This window comes from Meles meles, chromosome 1 (assembly GCF_922984935.1).
Source record: "Meles meles chromosome 1, mMelMel3.1 paternal haplotype, whole genome shotgun sequence".
NCBI lineage: Eukaryota > Metazoa > Chordata > Mammalia > Carnivora > Mustelidae > Meles > Meles meles.
Genome location: NC_060066.1, coordinates 172858287 through 172879905, shown reverse-complemented (window position 1 = coordinate 172879905; position 21619 = coordinate 172858287). Strand labels below are relative to the sequence as shown.

Sequence of the window (21619 nt, the reverse complement as noted above, 5' to 3'; positions counted from 1 at the left end):
GCTCTCACAGGACCTGGAGTGGAGAACCCCTAAATCTTTCTCTCCTGCCCACCCACCATCTAGCCCCCAACCCCTCATCTCTGCTATTCTCTGCCCTGCTGCTTCCTCCCTCTCTCTGCTCCTTCCTCCCTGCACAGATAGGGCCAGTGGACAAGCCTGGGTTGAAGGAAGACATGAGCTCTGCCTGTGCCCTGAGGAGAGTCACTTCCCCCCACCTGTGACATTAGGGGCTTCACCAGGTGCCTGGCTCTGAGGACCCTTTCTGTTGTTGCCTTAGTCACTGCTTCCTAAAACACCCTGTCCGCCTGTCCTAGATTCTCCCAGGGGCCCATTTCCATGGGGATGAGCCTGAGGCTCAGAGAGGTTGAATCGCTTTCTCACAGTCACACAGCAAGTCAATGGCAGCCCTGAGCTTCCAGCCCCGGCCTCCAGCATAGAGTCAGCTCACCCCGTGGCCCAGCATAGCCCGAGCAGGAGGTGCGGGACCGAGGCTGCCCTCTGTCCCATGCAGGTCCGCCTGTACACTCTGGAGGAAGACAAGTTCCTGTCCTTCCACATGGAGATGTTGGTGCACGTGGAGGCCACCCAGGCCTTCCTGCTGCTCTCGGACCTGCTTCGGAGGCCCAAGTGGGACAAGCACTACAGGTGAGGGCTGAGGTGTGGGCGGGGCAGGGTGCTCGCTCAGGCCTGATGGGGAAGAGGGGCCCTCGGGGGTCCCTTGCTGAGCCCTCCTCCCTCTCAGCCCCTGCTGGCCTTTAGCGGGGCAGGAGGATGGCAGTGTGAGGGGAAGTGCAGTTAGTGTTGCGCAGGTGTCAGAGTTGAGGGCATTCTGAGCCCTCAGGGGAGGGACTGAGCCTGAACTGGAGTTGGAGGCCTGGGTTTAAGTCATGTTTCTGGACCAACTGGCTCTGTGATCTTGGGCAATCCCTTCCTTTCTAGGCCTCCGTTTTCCTCCTCTTAACATGGGTACTTGAGGTGTGGGTCATGTATTTGCACTCTGGGATAGATCAGTGATTTTACTTTTTTTAAAATTTCCCCTTTTTCTTTTTTTGTCTTTTAAATTTCTGTGTTTGGTTTTTCTTTCTTTCTTTTTATTTTATTTATTTATTTGAAAGAGAGAGAGAGAGCGCGTGCGCAAGTGCACCCGTGCACACACAGGAGGGCGGAGGGACAAAGCAGAGGGAGAAGCAGGGAGCCCACCATGGGGTTCGATCCCAGGACCCTGAGATCATGACCTGAGCTGAAGGCAGACGCTCAACCAGCTGAGCCACCCAAGTGCTCCTAGATCAGTGATTTTCAGACCATGTTCTGTGGCATTCTGTATCCCCACCGGAGGCTCAGGGACCACTTGGTGGGGGTTAGAACGCTGAGGGGGCTGGTGGGCTCCTCCCAGCTTCAGGGGAACGCATGAAACGGCCAGTTTGATGAATTCACCCAGTCTGCCAGCTCTTCTTAGGGAAATGTGCACGTATATGTTATTTTTGAATGTAGTGAGTTACTGAATATAAATGTTACTCCTATGAATACATTTGTTCCCCGAATTTACTGATTCTCCATGTGAATATTTTCTTCCTGAATTTAGCTAAGGAAGATAAAGCTGTTCTTAGGAAAACAGCCAAAATTTCAGTATTTTATATGAGAATGTTAAAGTTGAAACTGGTATTTCTTCCCAGTTCCCTTAAAGTCATTTCTATTGTGCCAACACCTTACTTTGGTCATTTCTCCTGTGGCTGCTCAACAAGGCGCCTATGTTCCCAAGTCTGTCCAGGAGGAGGATTCATGCATGTGGGAATTCAGTGAGCAGGTTGTCTGGCGAGTTGAGTTTTGACAAATTGCCTTCCCCTTCCTACCTCCATCTCTCTTACTGGAGCAGGCCTACTTGTGGCTGTTTCCACACAGGCTTTCTGTTTAATCAAAGGTTTTGGTGCACAAAAGACCATTGCTTTAAAAAGCCTAAGTCAGGGGCGCCTGGGTGGTTTGGTCCGTTAAGTGGCTGCCTTTGGCTCAGGTCATGATCCCAGGGTCCTGGGACCGAGCCCTCCCCCACCATCAGGCTTTCTGCTCAGCAAGGAGCCTGCTTCTCCCTCTTCCTCTGCCCCTCCCGGGCTTGTTCGTGTGTGCCTATGTGTGCGCATGCGTATGCATGCTTTCTCTCAAATAAATGAATAAAATCTTAAAAAAACAAAAAAGTAAAAAGCCTTGGTCTAGGTGACCCCAAGCCTGTTAGTAGTGACATTCTACAAAGCTGGGAGGTGATTTGGTGGTGGATGTTGGGGGCATTGGGCCTATGTTAGGAAGGCTTCTTGGAGGAGGCAGGCTGATGTTGGCCTTGAAGGCAAAATCAGATCTCGATACTTGATGGGATTGGGGCAGGAGAGTGTCCCAAGGGGAAAGGGAGCCCTTAGCTGCTTCCCCCCATCCCGCCCATAGCACCCTGTTCGTGAGGCAGCCTCTGAGGGAGGGTGGGAGAGCAGGGGAGGAGGTGGTAGGCTCAGACAAGGTCATGTATGTTTCTGTGTGTGCATATTGGTGTAACCCTATGTGTGTGTACCTGGACCCACGTGCAGTATGCCTGGGCCTGAGGGGCTGTGGCTGTGGGCAGGCTATTTGCCCGAGTCTCAGGCCTTTGTCTATACGATGGGGACACCAAGAGGACCTATTGCGTCAGCTGCTGTGTGTGTGTCTTGTGTATGCTTGCAGGCGTGCCTTTATCTGTGTGTATCTTTGTTCCCATGTCTGTGTGCATTTGCCTGTGTACCTGTGTGTGTTCACACGTGCTTGGCCTGGCCTTCCTGCCCTCCATGGCCCCTGCTGAGCAGTGTAGGTGGCCAAGTGTCCCCCCCCCCCCCCACTCTGCTCAAGAAGGCTGAAGCATGGGAGGGCCTGGGCTGGACTGGCTGTCCCAGGAGCAGCCAGTGTGACTCCGGACCTCCCTATAGGAGCGTGGAGCTTGTGCAGCAGGTGGACGAGGACGACGCCATCTACCATGTCATCAGCCCTGTCCTCGGCGGCGATGCCAAGCCCCAGGACTTTGTGATCCTGGCCTCTCGGCGGAAGCCTTGGGACAACGGGTGGGTGCCGGGCTGCCGAGGCCAGAGGCAGGCAGGGCTTGTCTCCCTCCCTGGGAGGGGACAGCAGCTTAAACTCAGGGCTCTTCCTGTTTGCTGTGGGACTCCAGGCACTGCTTGGCTTGTTGGAGCTGCTGGGGTCTTGCTATGGGTAAAATGAGGGGTTGCAGCTCCCTTCTGGTTACATGTGCTCTAAGGCAGAGTGGTCTCTGTCCCTGGGGGAGAGGGAGGGCGAGGCTGCCTTCCCCCAGATGTGGCAGGCCCTTGCTCATGTGGCCACCTCCTTGGCCTCCACCCTCTGAAGGCCCCATGTTGACTGAAGAGGGGTGAGGCCAGGACGCACAGCCATCGCTTCTGTTGGGGACAAGCACAGAAAAGCGAAGCACAAAATCCCCAAGTGTGGGACTCCTTTAAGCATCTGTAGTGGAGCAGCTTTTCCAGAAAAATCTGTGATGAAGCCATGCTGGCTCCTGGCAAATTGAGGGATGCTAACATACAGGCCCCTCCTCTCTAGCCTGGCCCAGAGCCCCTGTCATGCCTTTTAAGAGTTTGCATGCCTCAGCCTCTGGTGGAGTTATCTGTGGGGAGGGGGCTCTGGCGCCTGAGCTGGTGGAACAGGCCCTCACCTCTGTCCTTGTTCTGCTCCAGGGACCCCTACGTCATCGCGCTGAGGTCAGTTACACTGCCCACACACCCTGAGACACCAGCATACAGGCGTGGGGAGACCCTCTGCTCAGGTTTCTGCCTCTGGCGAGAGGGGGACCAGCTGACCAAGGTGAGGCCGTTGTCCGTACCCGCCAGAACCCTTCCCAAGGCCACATGCATGTCCAGAGCTTGGTGCTGTGGGCTCAGTCAATTGCATACCTGGGCCCCACCTGCAGGCTCTGTTCTAGCTTGGGGGAGCCAGAGTGTGTCAGGGGCTGCATCTAATCTGTGAGGAGGAAGACAGTAGGGTCTCCGAAAAAGCTCTGGATGCTGAGGGCAGAGGCCTGGATTCTGATCTAAAATTCATCTCATTATTTACTTACTTGTATACCTCTTGTCTAGGAAGGCTTTATATGGCTCTCAGGGCCCATAAAACTCAGCAAGGCAGTTAGCACTAATTGAAAATGTGGGGGAGGCAGCTGAGGGCCAGTGTGTGTGTGTGTGGGGGGGGCAGCACCCAGGTGGGGATGCTGGCGTTTGCTACCTATATACATGTAACTTGAGGGGCTTCTCAGCACCATCCCTGGGCTTATTTCTAACTTTCTTCCATGACCCTAGAGCACCATTTCCCTGTGCAGGGCTTGGGAGACCCCTTTCCCTGTCCTCCAGAACCTCCCCCACCTGACAAGGGAGGCACAGGTTGGCAGTACTGTGTATTGTGACTGAAAGAAGCAGGGTTCTCAGCCACCAGGGTCACACCACGTCATCCCCTAGAGCCCCCGAAGTGCTGGCCTGGATTTGCTGCCCTCCCCACCCCCTCCCCCATCCCCAACCCCCTCCCTGAATGTGGCTTCCTTCCTACCTGGCAGGTATCCTACTACAACCAGGCTACCCCAGGCTTTCTCAACTATGTGACCACCAACGTGGCTGGTCTCTCCTCGGAGTTCTACACCACCTTCAAGGCCTGTGAGCAGTTCCTGTTGGACAACCGGAATGATCTGGCCCCCAGCCTCCAGACCCTCTAGCCCCACTAATGGCCACCGCATGCCCACTTCCCCTCCATCCTGCTGCCCCTAGGGACACACATGCAGTGCATCGAGGAAGGCAGGAGCATTTATTCCTTGCTGCCTCCGCTGTGGGAAGCCTGGACCCAGGGGTCTGCCGGCCCAGCCCCCGCAGACGCTCAGTTCCTGCCGGCGTCTGCCAGCAAGTCTTCGCGGTCCCTCTGAGGCAGCCTGTAGTAGACTCGGGTCCTGTCCACAGCCCTGGCAGCCAGCAGCACCGCCCGCACTGGTGCATAGCCGCCCCCCTCAGGGCTGTGCTCCACTGTGACAGTGGCCTGGGGCGAGGCTGCCAGCAGCCTGGCCACCACCCCAGCCGTGTCCCCGCCCAGTAGCCCAGCCTGCAGCTGGAAGGACACAGGCTGCCAGAGACCCCGGCACAGACCCAGCATATCTGCCAGCAGCTGTTCCCCGTAGCCACTGCCCAGCGCCTCCTCAGGCCAGCCTGGTGCCACTGTCACGTGGGGGAACACCTCTGCCACGGCTGTCAGCAGCTCCCTGCCGGTCACGTGGCCAGGGACCACAAAGCTGCCGTGGGAGACTGTGGCCCCGATCCACACAGGCCGCAGCAGGTGGCCACCGGCAGAAAGGTGGGCCAGTGTGGCCAGGGCTGGCCGGAGGGCCGAGGGCTCGGCTATGCTCAGGTAGATACCCCAGCGTCCCGGCCGCCCAGCGAGTTGCAGCAGGTAGGACTCCAGCGTCAGGACGGGACCTCCCGGGACATGCACCATGGCCACGGTGTCCTTGGCTGCAGGCCCCTGGAGGCCAACGTTTAGCAGGATCATGCCTTCTCTGTCTGAAAGGGGTGGTAGAGGCAACGGTATCAGGAGTTGGGGTGATGAGGGGGTGGTAACGGGGGTAGCCAAGGAGAAGCTGGTGGCCTGTCTGCTGAGATCTGTCGATGATGGTCTGAGCTCCAAGTGGAAGGCTGCTTTATAAACGTGCCCGGGACTCATCAGAATGACATGATCCGCAGCTAGCTTGGCTCTGGGCCTTTGACTGGGACTCAGTCCTGAGGCGGGGGCCTGCCTCTTCCACAGCAGATAGGGCTCAGGACTCAAGGGCACTGAAGGTTAGGGCCCCCGGCTCTCCTCCATGGCATCTAACACACTGCCACAGTAAGAGGCCCTAGATTCCTCCGAAACAAAGGACACCGCCCTGCCCACCTCCCCCGCCCACCCCAGCTGCCTAATTTAGCTAGGAGCACAGGGGCTCAGGGGCTGAAGGCAGGCCTTACCTGGGAGGTTGACTGCTGCTGTTCTCCCGTTGCCCTGGACATCAGGAACCAGCCACTCCACACTCAGACCGTCCCCCCCAGGGGGCTGGAGGAGAGGGATCAGGCTGCCTCCCGTGTAGTAAATTCGCTTCCGTGTGGCATTCGCTGCGGGGCCCCAAATTGTCAAGATGAAAAGGGCCACCGTTCCCAGAGCACCTTCTCTGCACCCTATGTCTACACACATTCTCTCCCTGCCTCAAGGCACCCCAGCAGGCACATGTCCTCCCATCAGAGATTACAAGAAGGGGCTGGCCCAAGGTCCCACAGCCAAACAACAGAGTTGCTGGGGTTGGAGCCTGACGGAGCCAAGTCTGCCCAGCCCCAAAGATAGAACTCCCCGTCCCTGCACCAACACGGGTCCCATGGCAGGAATGTTGAGTCTCGTGGGTTCCCTGGGAGATAGCTTAACTGGAAGCTCTCCTAGGTCCAGGGTCAAGGGAATAAGGGATTTGGACAAGTTAACAGGTAGCATCTGGGTCACTGATTAGTAGGTACATTGGTGCAAAGGGGGCAGGCTCTGAAACTATGCTGGAAGGGAAAAGTACATGGGGTTTGGGACTTGCTGGGTTCCAATCTAAGCTGTGCTGTGTACAGCAAATGACTTGATGAAGATTACTTAACTGGTCTGAAGGTCAGTTTCTCTCTTTAGAATGGAATTACTGCTTCCTGGATATCTGAGGCTGACACAGCACACCATACCCACGTTTGGCCTACAATACCTGCTTAGAGTCGACCCAGAATTTTCCCTTCTCTAGCTCTGCTCTACTCTCCACCAAATGCTGCCCTGTGCAAAATTCATGCCCCCCACCCTCCCTGGCTGCCCCATGCCCCTCCCTACCGGCCAGCTGCTTGAACTGCGACAGGACAGGCTCAAAGAGGTCATAGTAGACTTGGTGGGGGGCGGTGTTGTCTCGGATGTAGAGGAGATCATCCACTGACACGGGGTCCGAGGCACCCTGCCACAGCGTCAGGCTGTACCTGGGGCCCAGAGAGCCAGCTCAGCTCCTGCGTGGGCCTAGCAAGGTCCTCATCCCACAGCAGGACCCTAGCTGCGCAGGGTAAGAGTAGCTTCCCACCAGCCGCTCCTCCCCGAGAATTGCTCCTGCCTTCCCAGGGGCAGAAGTCATCACAGGGGCTTCAGGAAGGGAGAAGACTGAGTGGGAGGGACTGCCCCATCCTCCCTCCTCCCTGGGAATGTATTTCTGGTCCTGTCTTAGGATCGGGACAAGGATAGATAGGGATGGGTACAGGCTGTGGGGGAGAACAGGTGTGGAGGGGGAAGGAGACAGCTCTGGAACTCCTGTGGGAGGTGGCCCAGGAAGGTGGGACTAGGCAGCTGGGTGCAGACCGCAGGAGTACATATGGGAGTCCCTCAATCCCTAGAAGATGATCCTAGGCACAGCCGGCTCCCAGGGAGGAAGACTTGCCACTAGGTCAAGCTATCCACCAGTGGACTGGCTGCTTCGGATGATAGTGAGAAGCCCATCACCAGAGGTATACAAGCAGAGAGCAGGGATGCTGCAGAGGATGTGAACACCAGTGGGTGTTGGACAGATGTGGTTAAGCAGGTGGGATCTCCCTAGGTGGCATTGGTGCCCAGGGGCAGGTTTGGCAGATCAGGGGTGTGGCAGGGGCCTGGGAGTTTTCACCTCTTGGATTGGCCCAGCAGCCAGCTGAAGTGGGGCCAGGCAGCCCGTACCATGACAGCCCGCACGGGGAAAGTGACCCTCTGTGGCAGTGCGCCCACCAGCCCCTGCATCCTCTCCACCATGGCTCGGGTGTATGTCATGTTCGGGAACAGGGGCACATAGAAGGTGGTCCAGCCCGGTGACAGAGTGACCTCAGGATACTTCTCCTGGACCAAGGCCAAGAACCTGCAGAAAATCAGAGACACTGGTCTTTGAGAGCCTTGTTGGCCCCTTCCTCATCTCCTGGGTTCCCATCACTGGGCTAGAAGTGGAAGTCCTACGGAATGTAGAGTATAAGGACAGAAACAGAGTCCTAAAGAACAGAAGTGACTTATTAAGGTCCTATCATGGACTTTGGAGTCAGGGGGTTCTGGGTTCAGGTTCTGACTCTATAACCTTGGGCAGCTCATTCAACCTCTTTTAGTCTCAAAGATGTTACCCCTTCTGGTAGGGCAGGGTCCCTTCAGCATCCCCAGCTGGACAAGGGGAGACAAGCCAGATCCCCAGATGTGGGGATCTAGACTCTGCTACTTGTCTCTGAAGCTTCAGGTTTTATTTTTAAATCCCATGTAAATTTTCCCCTGGTAGAAATTTTAATGGAACAATAATGTTACCCTCTCCTTCTCCCCAAACTATCGAGTAAAATCAACACTCCAAGATGATGAGCCATATTTATCCTGGGCCAGTGACTACATTTTTCCAACTGCTGCTTTCCAAATGCACCTCAGTTTGAGAATCATAAGTACTGGATGGATGGATGGATGGATGCTTGGCTGGCTTTCTGGACAGATGGACAGATGGAGAGATGGATGACTGGAATCAGAAAGGCCTGGCTCAGAATCCTTGCTCTCCATTTTTAGACCTAGGCCATTCTTTTAACTTCGATGCGATAGTTCCTTTGTTAATAAAATGAAAATAGTGCCTACCTCATTCTCTTGATAACTAAAGTACTTTTTAGAAACAGTGCCTGGGCACATAATAAACATTCAACAAACTGAGTCTCAATTACTGTCAGCCTTCCCTTCTGCAACATGGTGGGAGATGCTCTCAACCCTGCACTGCTATGTAAGGGTCAAATTGGACACATTTCCTCCTTCTGTGTGGCCCTTCATTATAAACTGTGGAGTACCATGAGCTGGTGTATGGGGGGGGGGAGGGTGTTGGTGGCAGTGCTAGGATTTCAGTGGGGCTGGGGAAGGATTTAGCACTTTTAAGCTTTTCTCCAGCAAGCCAAGCCCTGCCTTGGTCCCTGGGGATAAGGACTGGGCCCTGTCTGCCCTCTAGGGGTCCACTGTGGAGTAGGGGTTATAAACCAGTCATCTGGCTGTGACAGCCCCCCGAATTCAGGGCTGTGTTAGGAGGACGTGCGGATTGGATTGGACGAAGGCTCTCAGCAGCCTGGGATGTCAGGGTAGATGTGGCAGGAGGTAACCACTGGGCAAAGATTCACCAGGGAACAGGGGAAAGGCATTGGAAGTGAAGGGAACAGCACGTGAAAAGGCTCTGAGGTCTGGTTCCATGGTGTGGCTGGAGGTAACTCTGTGAAGGGGCCCTGAGCACTTGCTGTGCCGGACGGTGAAGGAAGAGCGCTGGCCACAGCTGGGGGAGAGAAGGGGACACTCACCGTGAGGCATTAACCTCCACTGAGATGGGCACATTGGGGCCCCTCAGGATGTCAGCATTGATCCACACGGGCCTCCGGACTCTCCCGTCCTCTGTCAGCCGCCGCAGGAGGTCCAGTGAGAGGCCCACAGCCTTGATGCTCTTGAAGTCCAGTTTGATGCCTGTGGGGAGGGGCCGAAGGGCTTGGGGAAATGGCCCCTCATGCTCAGGGCAGAAGGAACCAGCAGACATGACTTCCTGGAGCAGAGAGCAGTGTTTGGGGTGGGGGTGGGTGATGAGGTGGGCAGACAGGGCCCAGATTCCAGCTGGGTGTAAAGAGGGCTTTCAAACAGGCCGAGCTACCCACAGAGGAGGGACCTGCCCTGTCCCTGTAGGGAGAAAGCAAAGGCCAGCCCAGGGCTCAGATTTGGGCAGACACAGGGGTTGTCAAGCATCAGAGGAGAGAAGACCATGGTTCTTGGACAGGGCAGGCTTAGAGTGTCTTTAGCCAACTTAGCCTGTGTGGAGGTCACTCAACCTGCAGGAAGGAGCGTGTGAGTAGAGGAGGGCAAGGCCCCTGTGAACAAAGGCCTGTCCTACTCAGGCAGTGAGGGGCTGGGGATGAATGAAGATGAGGGGAACCACAGAGGGATGAGGCTGTGAGGTTAGAAAAGGCTGCTGAAAGCCAGACCAAAGAGAGGACACGTCCCAGGGCAATGGGGAGCCAAGCAGAGCTAAAGAGGGGAGTGACAAAATTGGCGTTGGGAAAGCTCACTCAGATGTATGTGGTGGTGGTGATGGAGGGAAGACAGAGCAGCCAAGTCCGGGGGCGGGACATAGTGAATGACAAATGGGAGGTGGAAGGGTGAGGCCTGGATTCTGACCAAAATTGGCAAAGGGACCTGGGAGGGAAGGGTGGAGTTGGGCTTTGAACAGTTTGTACCTAGTTCCAGGGGGTTCCGGAGGCAACAATCTGAACATGTTTGCACTTCGTGGTGCACCCTGCCCTTTCCCATCCCCCACCTCACCTAGAATTCAGGGGCAGGGGGTGGGGGCAGTGGGTGTGTGGGGGGGTGGGGCCCAGGCAATGAGCAGTGAGTCTGGGGCTGGCCTGGAGGGCTGGGGAGGGGCTGACAGAGTCCTTACCTTTCTGGGAAGAAGCCAACACATCCTCCAGCCACTGCTGCAGGGTGTTGTCGCTGTAGATGGCTGGGGGGTGCGCCATGATGGGGACCCCTGTCTCGTTGACTGTGTCGAGTCCTTCTACCGTGACATCTGCCTCCAGGACCATGGTATTGCCTGGGCAAGAGGCAGAACTGGATCAGTTCCTTTGAAAGAGATTTTTTTCTTTTTTTCTCATCATCCAAGTCTTACCCATTTATTGAAGAACATTTGGAAAATACAGAAAAGCAGGAAAAAAATACTCAACCCACATTTCCACCACAGTTCACATTTTGATGTATTTTCTTCCATTTTTGCCTATGCACGCTTTTTACGCAGCGGAGACCACACTGCATTTATAATTTTTAATCTTCCAATGTTACGGCATTTTCACCATCTGTGTCTCTTTTTTGTAAAGGCTACAAAAGCTCTGGTTAGAGTGCTCCCACGATTTTGTGAGCCACCTCTTATTCTTGAGGCAGTTTGGCAGTTTCCAATTCTTTGCTACTAATGATGCACAGTCTTTTCTGGTTTTTGAATTATTTCTAGGGCCTACTTGTGGAATCAGAGTTAGGGCCATGTGGGGGTCACAGTTTTAAGGCCCACATTATCAAATTACTGTCTAGAAAAATTGCTCTGATTCATGTTCCGCCTGAAGTACACAAGCTTGCCTATCTCCCTGCACCTTTGTAGCACTGAGCCTTGTTATTTTAATTTTTTAAATTTCAGCTCTGCAACACTGACATCAGAAGGGGCCTCTTGTCCTGGTTCACACTCACCACCTCCTGACCTCTCACCTCTAGCCCTGCCCCCCGAAGTCCATTCTCTACATAGCAACTACAGGACTGTTCTAAACATGCATTTGCTCATGTTACTTTCTGCTGAAAAACAAAACAAAATGGTCCCACCCATTGCCTTTGGACTTAAACCCCAATTCCTTACCACAGCCTTTGCGGTCCCACATGACCAGGCCCTGACAAAATTTCTAATCTCACCTGGAGTCCCCTCTCCCTCAGTCTCTAGGTTCCAGCCCTTCCAGCTTCTGCAACATTACTACCCATCACCCAGGAACTGTTAAAAATTCAAGCTCTCATCAGCGGGTCAGGGGCGGGCCCAAGGTTCTACATTAATCTCCCAGCTCCCCAGCCTGGCCCAAGCTGCCAGGCCTTGGACTGCACTTTGAGTAGTGAGGCTTGAATATTTTCTGTCCCCCCATCTCTGGGCTCTTACTCCTGGTTGTTGCCTTGGCAACACTCTTCCCTCTGCGGCTTTACTAGGCTACGTCCCGCTCATCTGTTAGTGTGGGCTTAAAATACCACTTCCTCAGGGAGGCCACGCCTGAACCCCATGTCCAGTCTGATGTAGTCATCCGCTTCGGGGCTACCCTTCTGAGGGCCTGGCCCCATGGAACTGCTCCTGAGTGTAGGCATCAGGGTGCGGTGTCTGGGTCTGAAGTGACCATCACTTGAATTTCCGGACCCAGACGCTGTCAGGCCTAAAAAAGGAGCTTCAAAAATGTTTGTTGAATGATGAACACTTGATTGACTGAATGACAGGAAAAGTCAAGCTCCGTAAAGCCTCAGTCTGGAAAGGTAAGGGCGAGCTCAGCCGAAGTCACAGAGAATTTCTGCAGATTTCCCTAAAATCTAGGTGCCCGGATTTCCAGGAGGGGAAGGAAGCGGAGGGCCGGGATGTCCCTGGCAGTGAGCCAAGCATTTCACATCATCCCATTTCCTCCAAATGTTATGGATCCTGCTTCTCCAACAGGGGACTCCCAGGTTTCCTTACTGGCAAGGTGATGATGAGCCCCCCGGGGCCATGGAAATAGGATGGAAACACAAACACACGTTGTTAAACCATGAAGGGCTTTATGAAGGCAATCTTCATTTTCTGACTTGAGCGCAAAGCTTTTTCTCATCTTAACTTATGGTTACTTCAGAATGCAGAGAGAGGGGTCCAAAAGGCTCGGGGACCCAGTGAAGCCGGGCTGGAACCGGGTTGCAGGTGCAGATGGTAGCTCCTGAGAATGGTTCCCATACAAGGGGGGGGGGGGGCAGTTCCAGTCTCAGGGGACAGGGGTGCATGGAGAGCCCTGTTGAGTCCTGGTGACCCCAACGCTGCTGCCTTGCTGAACTTGCACTAACCGCCTCCCAGGAGACACCGTGAACCCCTTGGAGCCAAGGTCACAGCTCACTCATTTTTAAACCCTTCTCCTGAGATCGACCTGGAGCAGGGACCCAGGGAATGCTCAGTGAATCGAACTGCAGACCAGCGGAAAGTACCTTTTGGCCCTAACCTGCCTCCCTGCGCTTGCCACCTAGGCCCAGCTTCTTTCAGGAAGAGTCTTCTCTTACTATGAAACGTTGTTACTCGCCTTCCAGATGCTGAATCTGGAGGTTGATGGGTTTGGGGTGGGGTGTGAGGAAAGAACAAGTGAGGAGGGAAGGATCCATTTCCTGTGGCCCCATAAGGGGAGGAGGAGGGCAGCCCAATCCCGCCAACAGACAGGAAGTTACAGAGCTCTCCTCCCACCCTCCCCCAACCCCTCCTCTGGGAACCCAGACTGCAGGCATGACCCCTGCGACAAACAGGTGATCTGTGTCACGCTGGCAGGATACTTGTCTTCTCTGTGTCTCCTCTTTCTCACTTACAAGAATTAAAATAATAGGATAGCCCTGGTTAGGCATTCACTAAGTGTTAATCATTATTCACAGGAAGTAGGCTCACTTAACTAAAGCGGCCTTATACCCCCTTTGCTTGGGAGAGTCTGGTATATTTCTGCAGGCTCAGCGTGATCTGGTTTGGATGATAAGTGATACAGGAATTCTACCAATCCACATCGTGCAGAGGGAAAAACCGAACTGCGGACAGGGGAAAAGTCACCTGTCCCAAATCACTGTGCCAGTAAAGGACCAAGGTAAGATTTGAACCCAGTTCTGTCTGCCTCCCAGATCTGGGCTCTGGCCCCTCCTCTCCTCATGGAGGCTCATTCACATCCAAGACGCCTTCACCAGCCTGGCCCCAACCCTGAGTCTCACCCAGGGTCCCCACACCCACTGTGGGCCAGCCTTATCCCCAGCCTTATACTGCACGGACCTGGTAGAACCCTCAGGGAGCAAACTGGGCTTCTGGGTCCCTGAGCTAGGCTAAGGGGTGCCTGTCCATGCTCCCTGCTCTTGGGCACTGCCTGGTTGGGGCCCTCGGTCACCTTCTTCGCCAAGGTCCTGCCGATGTGGGGCCAGGTCACTGGTCTGCCACCCCAGGGGCCACCATAATCGCTCTGAATCAGAGGCTCGGAGGCATTTTACAATTTGCTCAGCTTTTCGCAGCTCATTTTTGATAGCACTGAGCCTCAAATTCACATCTTCTGGCTTCCACTGGCTTTGAGGGCAAGGGACCTCCGAGCCGGGACAGCTGGCAGCTGGCAGGTCATGAGAGGGGTAGCTGAGACAGAAAGCAGGACACCATGACTTTGGAATCTGTCTCATCCCCACCTCTGCTCTCTCCTGTCTCCACCCCTATCCTGGCCTGTCCCAGCCCTGGCAGCCAGACTTACCTCTCAGGGCAGCTTCCATCGCCTCCCGGCTGTTGGCAGCATGGTACCAGGTGACCAGCAGGCCGTCCCGCTCACTGATCTGGCCCAGGCTATGCAGGTAGTCCAGCATGTCCGCGTCGGGGCGGCAGACCGCCTCAGGCTCACAGTCTGGAATGGAAGCCAAGGGAGATGTTGGCCTCAGTTCTTGCCTCTGCCCAAAACTCCTCTCTGTTCATCCCACTGACCCCCCCCCCCCGGGGTCCCAGAGCATGTCCAGCTCTCCATCTAGCAGAGGGATGGGGGACCCAGAGATACCAGTGCTATGAGAGAGAGAAACATGTGGGCTCCTGGGCCCAAGGAAACCCCAAACCAGCCTGGGTGGTCTGTAGTTTACAGTAAGAGGAGGGAACATTTAAGGGGGCTTTGAGGAAGGGTGTAATGCTGAAAGGAAAGGGGGACAGAGCGAACGGTATCAGCGAAGGCTGGGAGGAAGGACAGAGTGTGGTCACCTGGACGAACAGCTACTGGCCGGGTACAGATGGGAGTGGAGACAAGGAGAGGGCAGGCCTGGAAAGGGGCCTTGTGATCAGGCTGAAAATGCCCATGAATGCCGGCAAAGGGGTTAGCTGTGTGCTGAGGGCAGCAAGGGGGTTTGTATTTAGCAAGATCTCATGGGCTGCAGAGCTAGTGTGGCTGGGAGTGCAGGTTGCAGACTAAGACTGTGGGCAGGAAAGCTGTAGCAGGAGTTAAGGACACCTGAGGCCTGGGAACTTGGGGGGCGGGGGGGGCAGGGAGGGCAGAGGGTGGGGAGGCAGAAACCTCAAGATATCAGGCCTGAGGGTACAGACATGAGGCAGGAGAGGGAATGAAGTCTGCCCCCAGGTTTCTGTGGGAAGGGAGAGGCCCTTCACCCAGAGAGGGTCCATGGAGAACTGGGTGTGGGGGAAAGATAAATTGAGCTGAGATTCTAGGACCCCCCCCCCCCTGCCAAAGGAAGGTCCATTCGGGGGCACAGGAGGGAGGTTTGGGCTGAAGGCAACAAGCTTGGTGGAGGGGGAGGGGAAAGTTGATGGGGAGAGTCTTAGCGGGTATGTGGGGTGGGAGAGGAGGAGTCAGAGCAGTGGATGGGGAAGCCAGCCAGGTGGCACGACAGGGACCCCTACCTGGCTGGCTATGCCGCTGCAGGACAAAGCTCAGGACCAATCCAATGGTGATCACCAGAGCCACGCTGGCACTGCCCAGAAGGGCCCACTTGGTCCGACTGTTCGAGCACATCTTCTTGCAGGCCATGATGAGTCTCTCTGCAGAGCGCCTCCCAAGTCCCCGTGGCCCAGAGGTCCCCAAGGCTCCCTGTAGCTGGGACCCACTGGGACGTGGGAACCCTGTGCAGCATCTACTTCTCCACCAAGGCCCGCCAGCTCCCTCGGGTCAGAAATGTCTCCGGTGGAGATAGCTTCTGAGGCTCCTCCTCCTCCTTCCACACCCTCTGATCTTAAGATCCACCACCTGATCTTAACAAATCAGGCAAGAAGTTCTACCACCTCCAAAATGACCTTTGAGCACACCGAGAGGCCAGAAAATGTTGGACCAAGCGTCTATCTGCTGCCTGTCTCTGCTCCTGCCTGGGAGTTCCAAGACCAGGGACCTAGACCCAGCTTGACCTTGTCTTCCTGAGACCTGGACGAGGAGTCTTCTCCTCCCTGAGCCTGGTGGCTGCTGGATCATTCTTTCCCTGTGTTGCCTTGTCCCAGGAAGTCACCAAGGTCAGGCAAGTGTTAGTGACAAGGACACAGTAGATGTGCCAGAGGCTATGAATTTTCCTTCCATCCCAGATTGTGGTTGATAGATTATCTACCTGAGATTGGAGCTGATAGGCTTGGCATGCTGGCCTAGGGTACACAGGCCACTCCTGGGACAGCAAGTCCACAAGGAAGGGGCTGAGTCACTGGTTTGTGCTGAGGGTGTCCTGGGTGCTCTGGTGTGGGAAGTAAGTTAGAGATTATCTCTACTTCAGGGACCCTGGAGTTAATTTTATCTTATTTTTTTTACAAGATTTTATTTACTTATTTGTCAGAGAGAGAGGGGAGAGAGAGCATAAGTAGGGGGAGCGGCAGCCAGAGGGAGAAGCAGACTCCCCACTGAGCAGGGAGCCTGATGTGGGGCTTGATCCCAGGACCCTGACATCATGCCCTGAGCTGAAGGCAGATGCTTAACCAAATGAGCCACCCAGGTGGGGGACCCTGGAGTTTAAATGAGTCCAAGAATCACCTGTACTGTACACAGGGACTTTGGTTTATTGATGTTCACAGAGAAATCTATCAGGGTGACTGGTGGACTGATTCAAGTGTGTGTGTGTGTGTGTGTGTGTGTGTGTGTGTGTGTGTTGTAAGAATATGTAGAATGATGAATGATGCCCACATGGGCAGAGGGAGGGAATCTGGGGGATGGGGAGCAGGTCAGGAGGAAATTTGGTTCGGGTCTCGTGGAGTCGGGGTTGGGAGTCATCCCTACAGAGCTACCCAGAAGGACTCAGGATATAGAGATCTGGGGCGTGGAACCAAAGACAAGGGTGAGAGCATCATCTCCTGCCCAAAGGCAAAGAGAAGAAGGGTCTCATTATCCTTGGGAAAGATGCCCGTGAGGTCTGAGCTTGCCTGCCTCTCTTGGTTCTGAGGGTTCTAGAGGCTACATCTTGGAGAAGAGGGACCTTATCCAGCTCTGGCTTTTGTCAGGTGGAGCGGCTGTGAAATGGGCACCAGGCCTCTAAAGACTCCACTGCCTGTGACACTTCTCACGAGACAGATAACTAATTGTTGCTGAGCCCCACTTGGCATGCAGCCCTGTGCTAGGCTCTGGGGAGCCCCGCCCCCCATGACATACTATAGGAGAGAAGCAGCCAGGGCTGTCAGACGCTTTAGCGTCTCCTACGTTGAGCCTCCATTCTAGAGCCGGTATTGAAGGAGGAGAGTCCAAGCCCGTAAGGATGTCAGACCTGGCACCCACAGCAGGACCCCCGAGGGGAGCACAGTGGATCGGGGAGACACAAGGGGATTAGGAGCACAGGGGAGGAGCCCCAAGCTCCTAGGGGGACTAGAAGTTCTTCAGAAGAGGCATGGCCTGAGTTCACTTGGAGAACCATGGGGGCGGGGAGTAGGGAAAGATCTTCCAGCTCAAGGGAGTGACGCTTGTGGGAGCGAGCAAAGGCGTGTGGGAGAGGGCTTGCTGGGGGACATAGGCCGTGCCATGTGACTGGATCACCAGGAGGCATAGGGGAGCTTGGGGAGATGGGTCTAGGGAGCCGAGAGGCCTGGGTCACCCTGGTGAAAAGCTTGGCCCCAACCTGGATGGGGTGGGATTCATCGATGGGAATCTTCCTGGGGGAGGCAGTGTTTGATCTGGACCTTGAAGGATGGGTAGGATCTCTTAGGGAGAAGATAAAAGCTGATTATTTTTCCCCTTAGAAAAGTGGTATAAGAAAGATACTGGCAATTCAGAAACGTGGAGAAAGGAAATTATCATTATCTTACAATGAACAATGAGCTCCACTAACCAGTTATAATTTGTTTTCATTTTATTGAAGATCTTTTCAGTCATTTCAGTGCACATTTATTATCAGTATTTTTGCTTTGTTTTGCCTTTTCAGTGAGTGTGCCAGTTTGCTGTTGCTGCTGTAACAGCGTGGGGCCGGGAATGAGGCCTGGGGAGGAGAGGCACAGAGTAAGAATAAGACTCATTTCTTCCCCAAATACGTCTTGATGTTAGGTACCATCTCTGGGGCAGGCTTTGGGTACCAGGCAAGCAAAGACGAAAAGACATCGTCTCTGTCCTTAAAACATTCTCAGATGATGAGGGAAATAAACCAACGAGCAGAAATTTACAGCATGCTGTCAGAAGTATTCTGAGCTCTGCTGCAAGAGCAGAGGAGAAACATCCCAACCCAGCTGTGGGGAGGGCATCACGGAGGACTTCCTGGAGATGACACCTATTGGCTTTTGACAGATGGGTGGGAGTTAGACAGGTGAAGTGGGAGGGGAACTGTAAGCAGAAAGAGTTAGGGGATCCCTAGGAAAAGAAAGACAAACACAGCTTTCTTGACATTAAGAAGAGTCATGGTAGGCCCTCAGCCGTCTTGTGAAAGAACAGAAGAACAAACAGCCACCATAAGGTCAGGACACAGCCCCAGCATATTCAGAAGTGAAGATGGAGCTGACCCACATTCTGACTTATCTCCACAGGATCTCAGCCCCTCTGAACACTGAGATAGCAGACCCACTGGAGAGCCAGAGACTTGGTGATGCTGACCCGTACAGGCCTCGAGGTTCTGCTCTCGGCTCAGTCACCATCACATGACTTTGGCCCCAAGTCCATGCTCATTCCCCACTGCACACACGCCTTGGTGACTACGCGTGCAGCCTTGGCTTAAAAGCCCCCTGGGATGCTCCTTTTCTTGTTGCTGGTAAAACCCTTCCTTTTCCTATCCTTGGGCTTGGCTGTGTCTTTTGGCTCACCACCAAGAGATGAACCCAGTTTGGGGCAACAGAATGGGAGGGAAAGAAGATTCTAGGTAGAGGGCCCATCATGAGAAAAAGGCAGAGGGGCCAGGACCATTCCCGTGAGTCTGGAGTTGTGTTGCTGCAGCAGAAGTTGTGTAAGAGGGGATGGGAGGAGAGGAGATGGGGGCACAGTTCCAGCGGTGTAATGAGCTACACACACTGAATAAGCCTCCCAGGGAAAACAAGTGTAAATGCTGGATAAAATATAATAATCTTTGAAAGGGCATCTCTCAGCTGATGGGTTAGGAAATTCTGCAAGATGACATGTAGCTGTCTGAGGGGTAAGCAACTGTCAAGGCTGACTTTGGTCCTGAGGAATTTTATCAAGCCCTGGTGACCCTGAACTTCCACTCTGGTGCTTGTACAGATTGAGGTGACAAGGGACAAAGCCTAGGACTCCCCTCCAAAGTGGGGATTCTCGTAGGATATACCTTCATGAAAATGGAATCCAAAGGCTGTACCCTTTGTAAGGGTTAAAGAGAAATAAACCCACTTGCTGGTTTTGATATTGGCACTTGATGAGTTTAAAAAAAGATTCCCTTGGGGGTGCCTGGCTGACTCAGTTGGTAGAGCACGTTAGTCTTGGTCTTGGGGTCATGAGTTCAAGTCCCACATTAGGTGCGGAATCTACTTAAAAAAAATAAATTCCGCTGAAAATGATTAACCACAGGTTGTCCCTCACACTGGTCCTTGGTCCAAATTCATGCCCCCTAAGTGGTCCAAAAACTCTAAATGGTAGAATTTAGTTTAAGGTAGTCGGGGGTGCCCCAAGGTGACCACCAGGAGCAAAACCAAATCGTTTCAAGAGGAACGTATCTTCAGCCAGGACTTCACGGAATTCCCAGGCAAAGGGTCAAGGAAAATGAACAGCTCATAGTCTGCAGCCCCAAAACTCGTAAGAAAACAAGGCTCCAAGAGTGAAAACCGACAGAAAGGCAAACAGCAGACTCAGACCTTGGAGGTATTTAGAAGTCAAAACAACCAGACACGGAATAAAGCAATATGTTTAAAGAAATAAAAACTACCTTGAAAATACGAACAAACAGCAGTAGATTATGCAGAATGACCAAGTGAATTTGAGAGGGAACAAAAGAGAACTTCCAGAAATGAAAAATACAATTAAAATAAAAAATTTATTTATTTTTAAATCTTTTTATTTATTTATATGACAGAGAGCGAGAGATCACAAGTAGGCAGGCGGGGGGGGGGGGGGGGCAGGCTCCCTGCTGAGCAGGGAGCCCAACGTGGGCCTTGATTCCAGGACCCTGAGATCACGACCTGAGCCGAAGGCAGAGGCTTAACCCACTGAGCCACCCAGGCACCCCTAAAATAAAAAAGTTAATGGGAAGATTTAACATAGCATAGACACAGCCGATTAGCGAATTACGTAAGATCTCTCCAGAAAGCCAAGAGATGGGAAGTGGGAGCGGTGAAGACAGGGAGAAGGGCTGGCATGCGGGTAGTCAGAGCAGGAGAGGAACCGAGAGAGAAAGAGGGAAAGGCAATTATTTTCTTATATTTGTGGAAAAACTTCCAAATGACTGAGCACCAACCTCCAGCTTGAGGAATCACCACGGATCCCAATCACCACGGATCCCACCTAGGAAAAAATAAAATAAAAGTAATGTATAACTACGTATGTCACAGAAAGACTGCAGAACTCAAGTCAAAGATCTCAGAAGCAGCTGGAAATAATAGGTTGATCACCCCGAAGCTGGCAATGTGACTTCTCAAAGCATTGATGGAGCCAGGCGGCCATAGAATATTGATATTACCATTGCTGCACTCGAATAAAATAAGACACCCTAGAATTCTGCATACAGCAAAAACAAGAAAGAGGATAAAATGAAGTGTTTTTTTCCAACAAAAACTAGAAAAACTCACCACTAACAAACTCTTACTAAAGAAATGATAAAGGCTATTCTTTTTTTTTTTTTTTAAGATTTTATCCATTCGACAGAGAGAAAGCGAGAGAGAGAGAGAGAGAGAGAGCGAGACCACTAGAGAGGTCTCCCACAAGCACAGGGAGCGGGAGAGGGAGAAGCAGGCTTTCTGTAAAGCAGGGAACCCAGTGCAGGGCTGGATACCAGGAACCTGGGATCATGACCCGAGCTGAAGCCAGATGCCCAGCAACTGAGCTACCCAGGCACCCCAAGGCTATTCTTTTTTTTTTTTTTTTTTTTTTTTTAAGATTTTATTTGACAGACAGAGATCACAAGTAGGCAGAAAAGCAGGCAGAGGGAGAGAGAGGGGAAAGCAGGCTCCCCACTGAACAGAGAGCCCGATGTGGGTCTAGATCCCAGGACACTGGGATCATGACCTGAACCAAAGGCAGAGGCTTTAATCCACTGAGCCACCCAGATGCCCCAAGGCTATTCTTTTTTTAAAAGATTTTATTTATTTATTTGTCAGAGAGCGAGTGATTGAGAGAGAGAGAGAGAGAGAGAGAGAGAGAACACACCCACAAGGCGGGGGCAGCAGGCAGAGGGAGAAGCAGATCCCCCACTGCGCAGGGAGCCTGATGTGGGGCTGATCCCAGGACCCTGGGATGATGACCTGAGCTGAAGGCAGGTTGGAACCGACTGAACCACCCAGGTGCCCCAAGGCTATTTTTTTTTTTAAATTTATTTGTTTTAGAGAGAGCAAGCTGGTGCGTGGGGGGAGGGACAGAGGGAGAGACTCTCAAGCCAACTCTTTGCTGAGCACAGAGCCCCACGTGGCGCTTGACCACACAACCCTGAGATCACAACCTGAGCCACCATCAGGAGTCAGACACTTAATGACTGAGCCACCCAGATGTCCCAATGAAGGCTGTTCTTCAGGTGGTGGGTCCAAGATTCAGTTTAAAAAATGTTAGATATTAACCAAGGTATTGGTTAAACCTAAGCAACCATGGATCACATAAAATGATAGGGTCTCATTGGCAGGGTTTAGAAAGCAGAACTGGGCTAAAATAAAGGGTGATAACATCAGAGTTGGCAGGTGGCTGACTACAACTCTTGCAAGGTCCTTTCGGTTTTTATTGGTTGG

The 21619-nt window shown here is 53.4% G+C and overlaps 3 protein-coding genes across 6 annotated transcripts in view; 2 read left to right on the top strand and 1 right to left on the bottom strand.

Moving 5' to 3' along the window:
* The window catches only part of ACOT11 (acyl-CoA thioesterase 11), a 53194-nt gene extending 48455 nt beyond the window's left edge, over positions 1-4739 (top strand). For all 4 annotated transcript variants that reach the window (XM_046002917.1, XM_046002888.1, XM_046002899.1 and 1 more), the window contains exons 13-16: positions 512-645; positions 2940-3071; positions 3717-3843; positions 4583-4739. In XM_046002917.1, coding sequence (XP_045858873.1) covers positions 512-645; positions 2940-3071; positions 3717-3843; positions 4583-4738 — 549 coding nt within the window. In that variant the 3' untranslated portion in view covers position 4739. The remainder of the gene's footprint in view (positions 1-511; positions 646-2939; positions 3072-3716; positions 3844-4582) is intronic.
* Positions 4740-4808: 69 nt separating this feature from the next.
* FAM151A (family with sequence similarity 151 member A) lies at positions 4809-15514 on the bottom strand. The gene is made up of 8 exons (XM_046002931.1): positions 15200-15514; positions 14058-14204; positions 10487-10639; positions 9363-9522; positions 7700-7924; positions 6889-7028; positions 6012-6155; positions 4809-5570 (listed from the first exon to the last, which is right to left on the bottom strand). The coding sequence occupies exons 1-8, from the start codon at positions 15324-15326 to the stop codon at positions 4897-4899; spliced, it is 1770 nt and encodes a 589-aa protein (XP_045858887.1). The 5' UTR covers positions 15327-15514; the 3' UTR covers positions 4809-4896.
* MROH7 (maestro heat like repeat family member 7) overlaps positions 12194-21619 on the top strand; it is a 62392-nt gene continuing 52966 nt past the window's right edge. The window contains exon 1 of the mRNA XM_046002876.1: positions 12194-13418. The gene's annotated coding sequence lies outside the window, so the exon portion shown is untranslated. The remainder of the gene's footprint in view (positions 13419-21619) is intronic.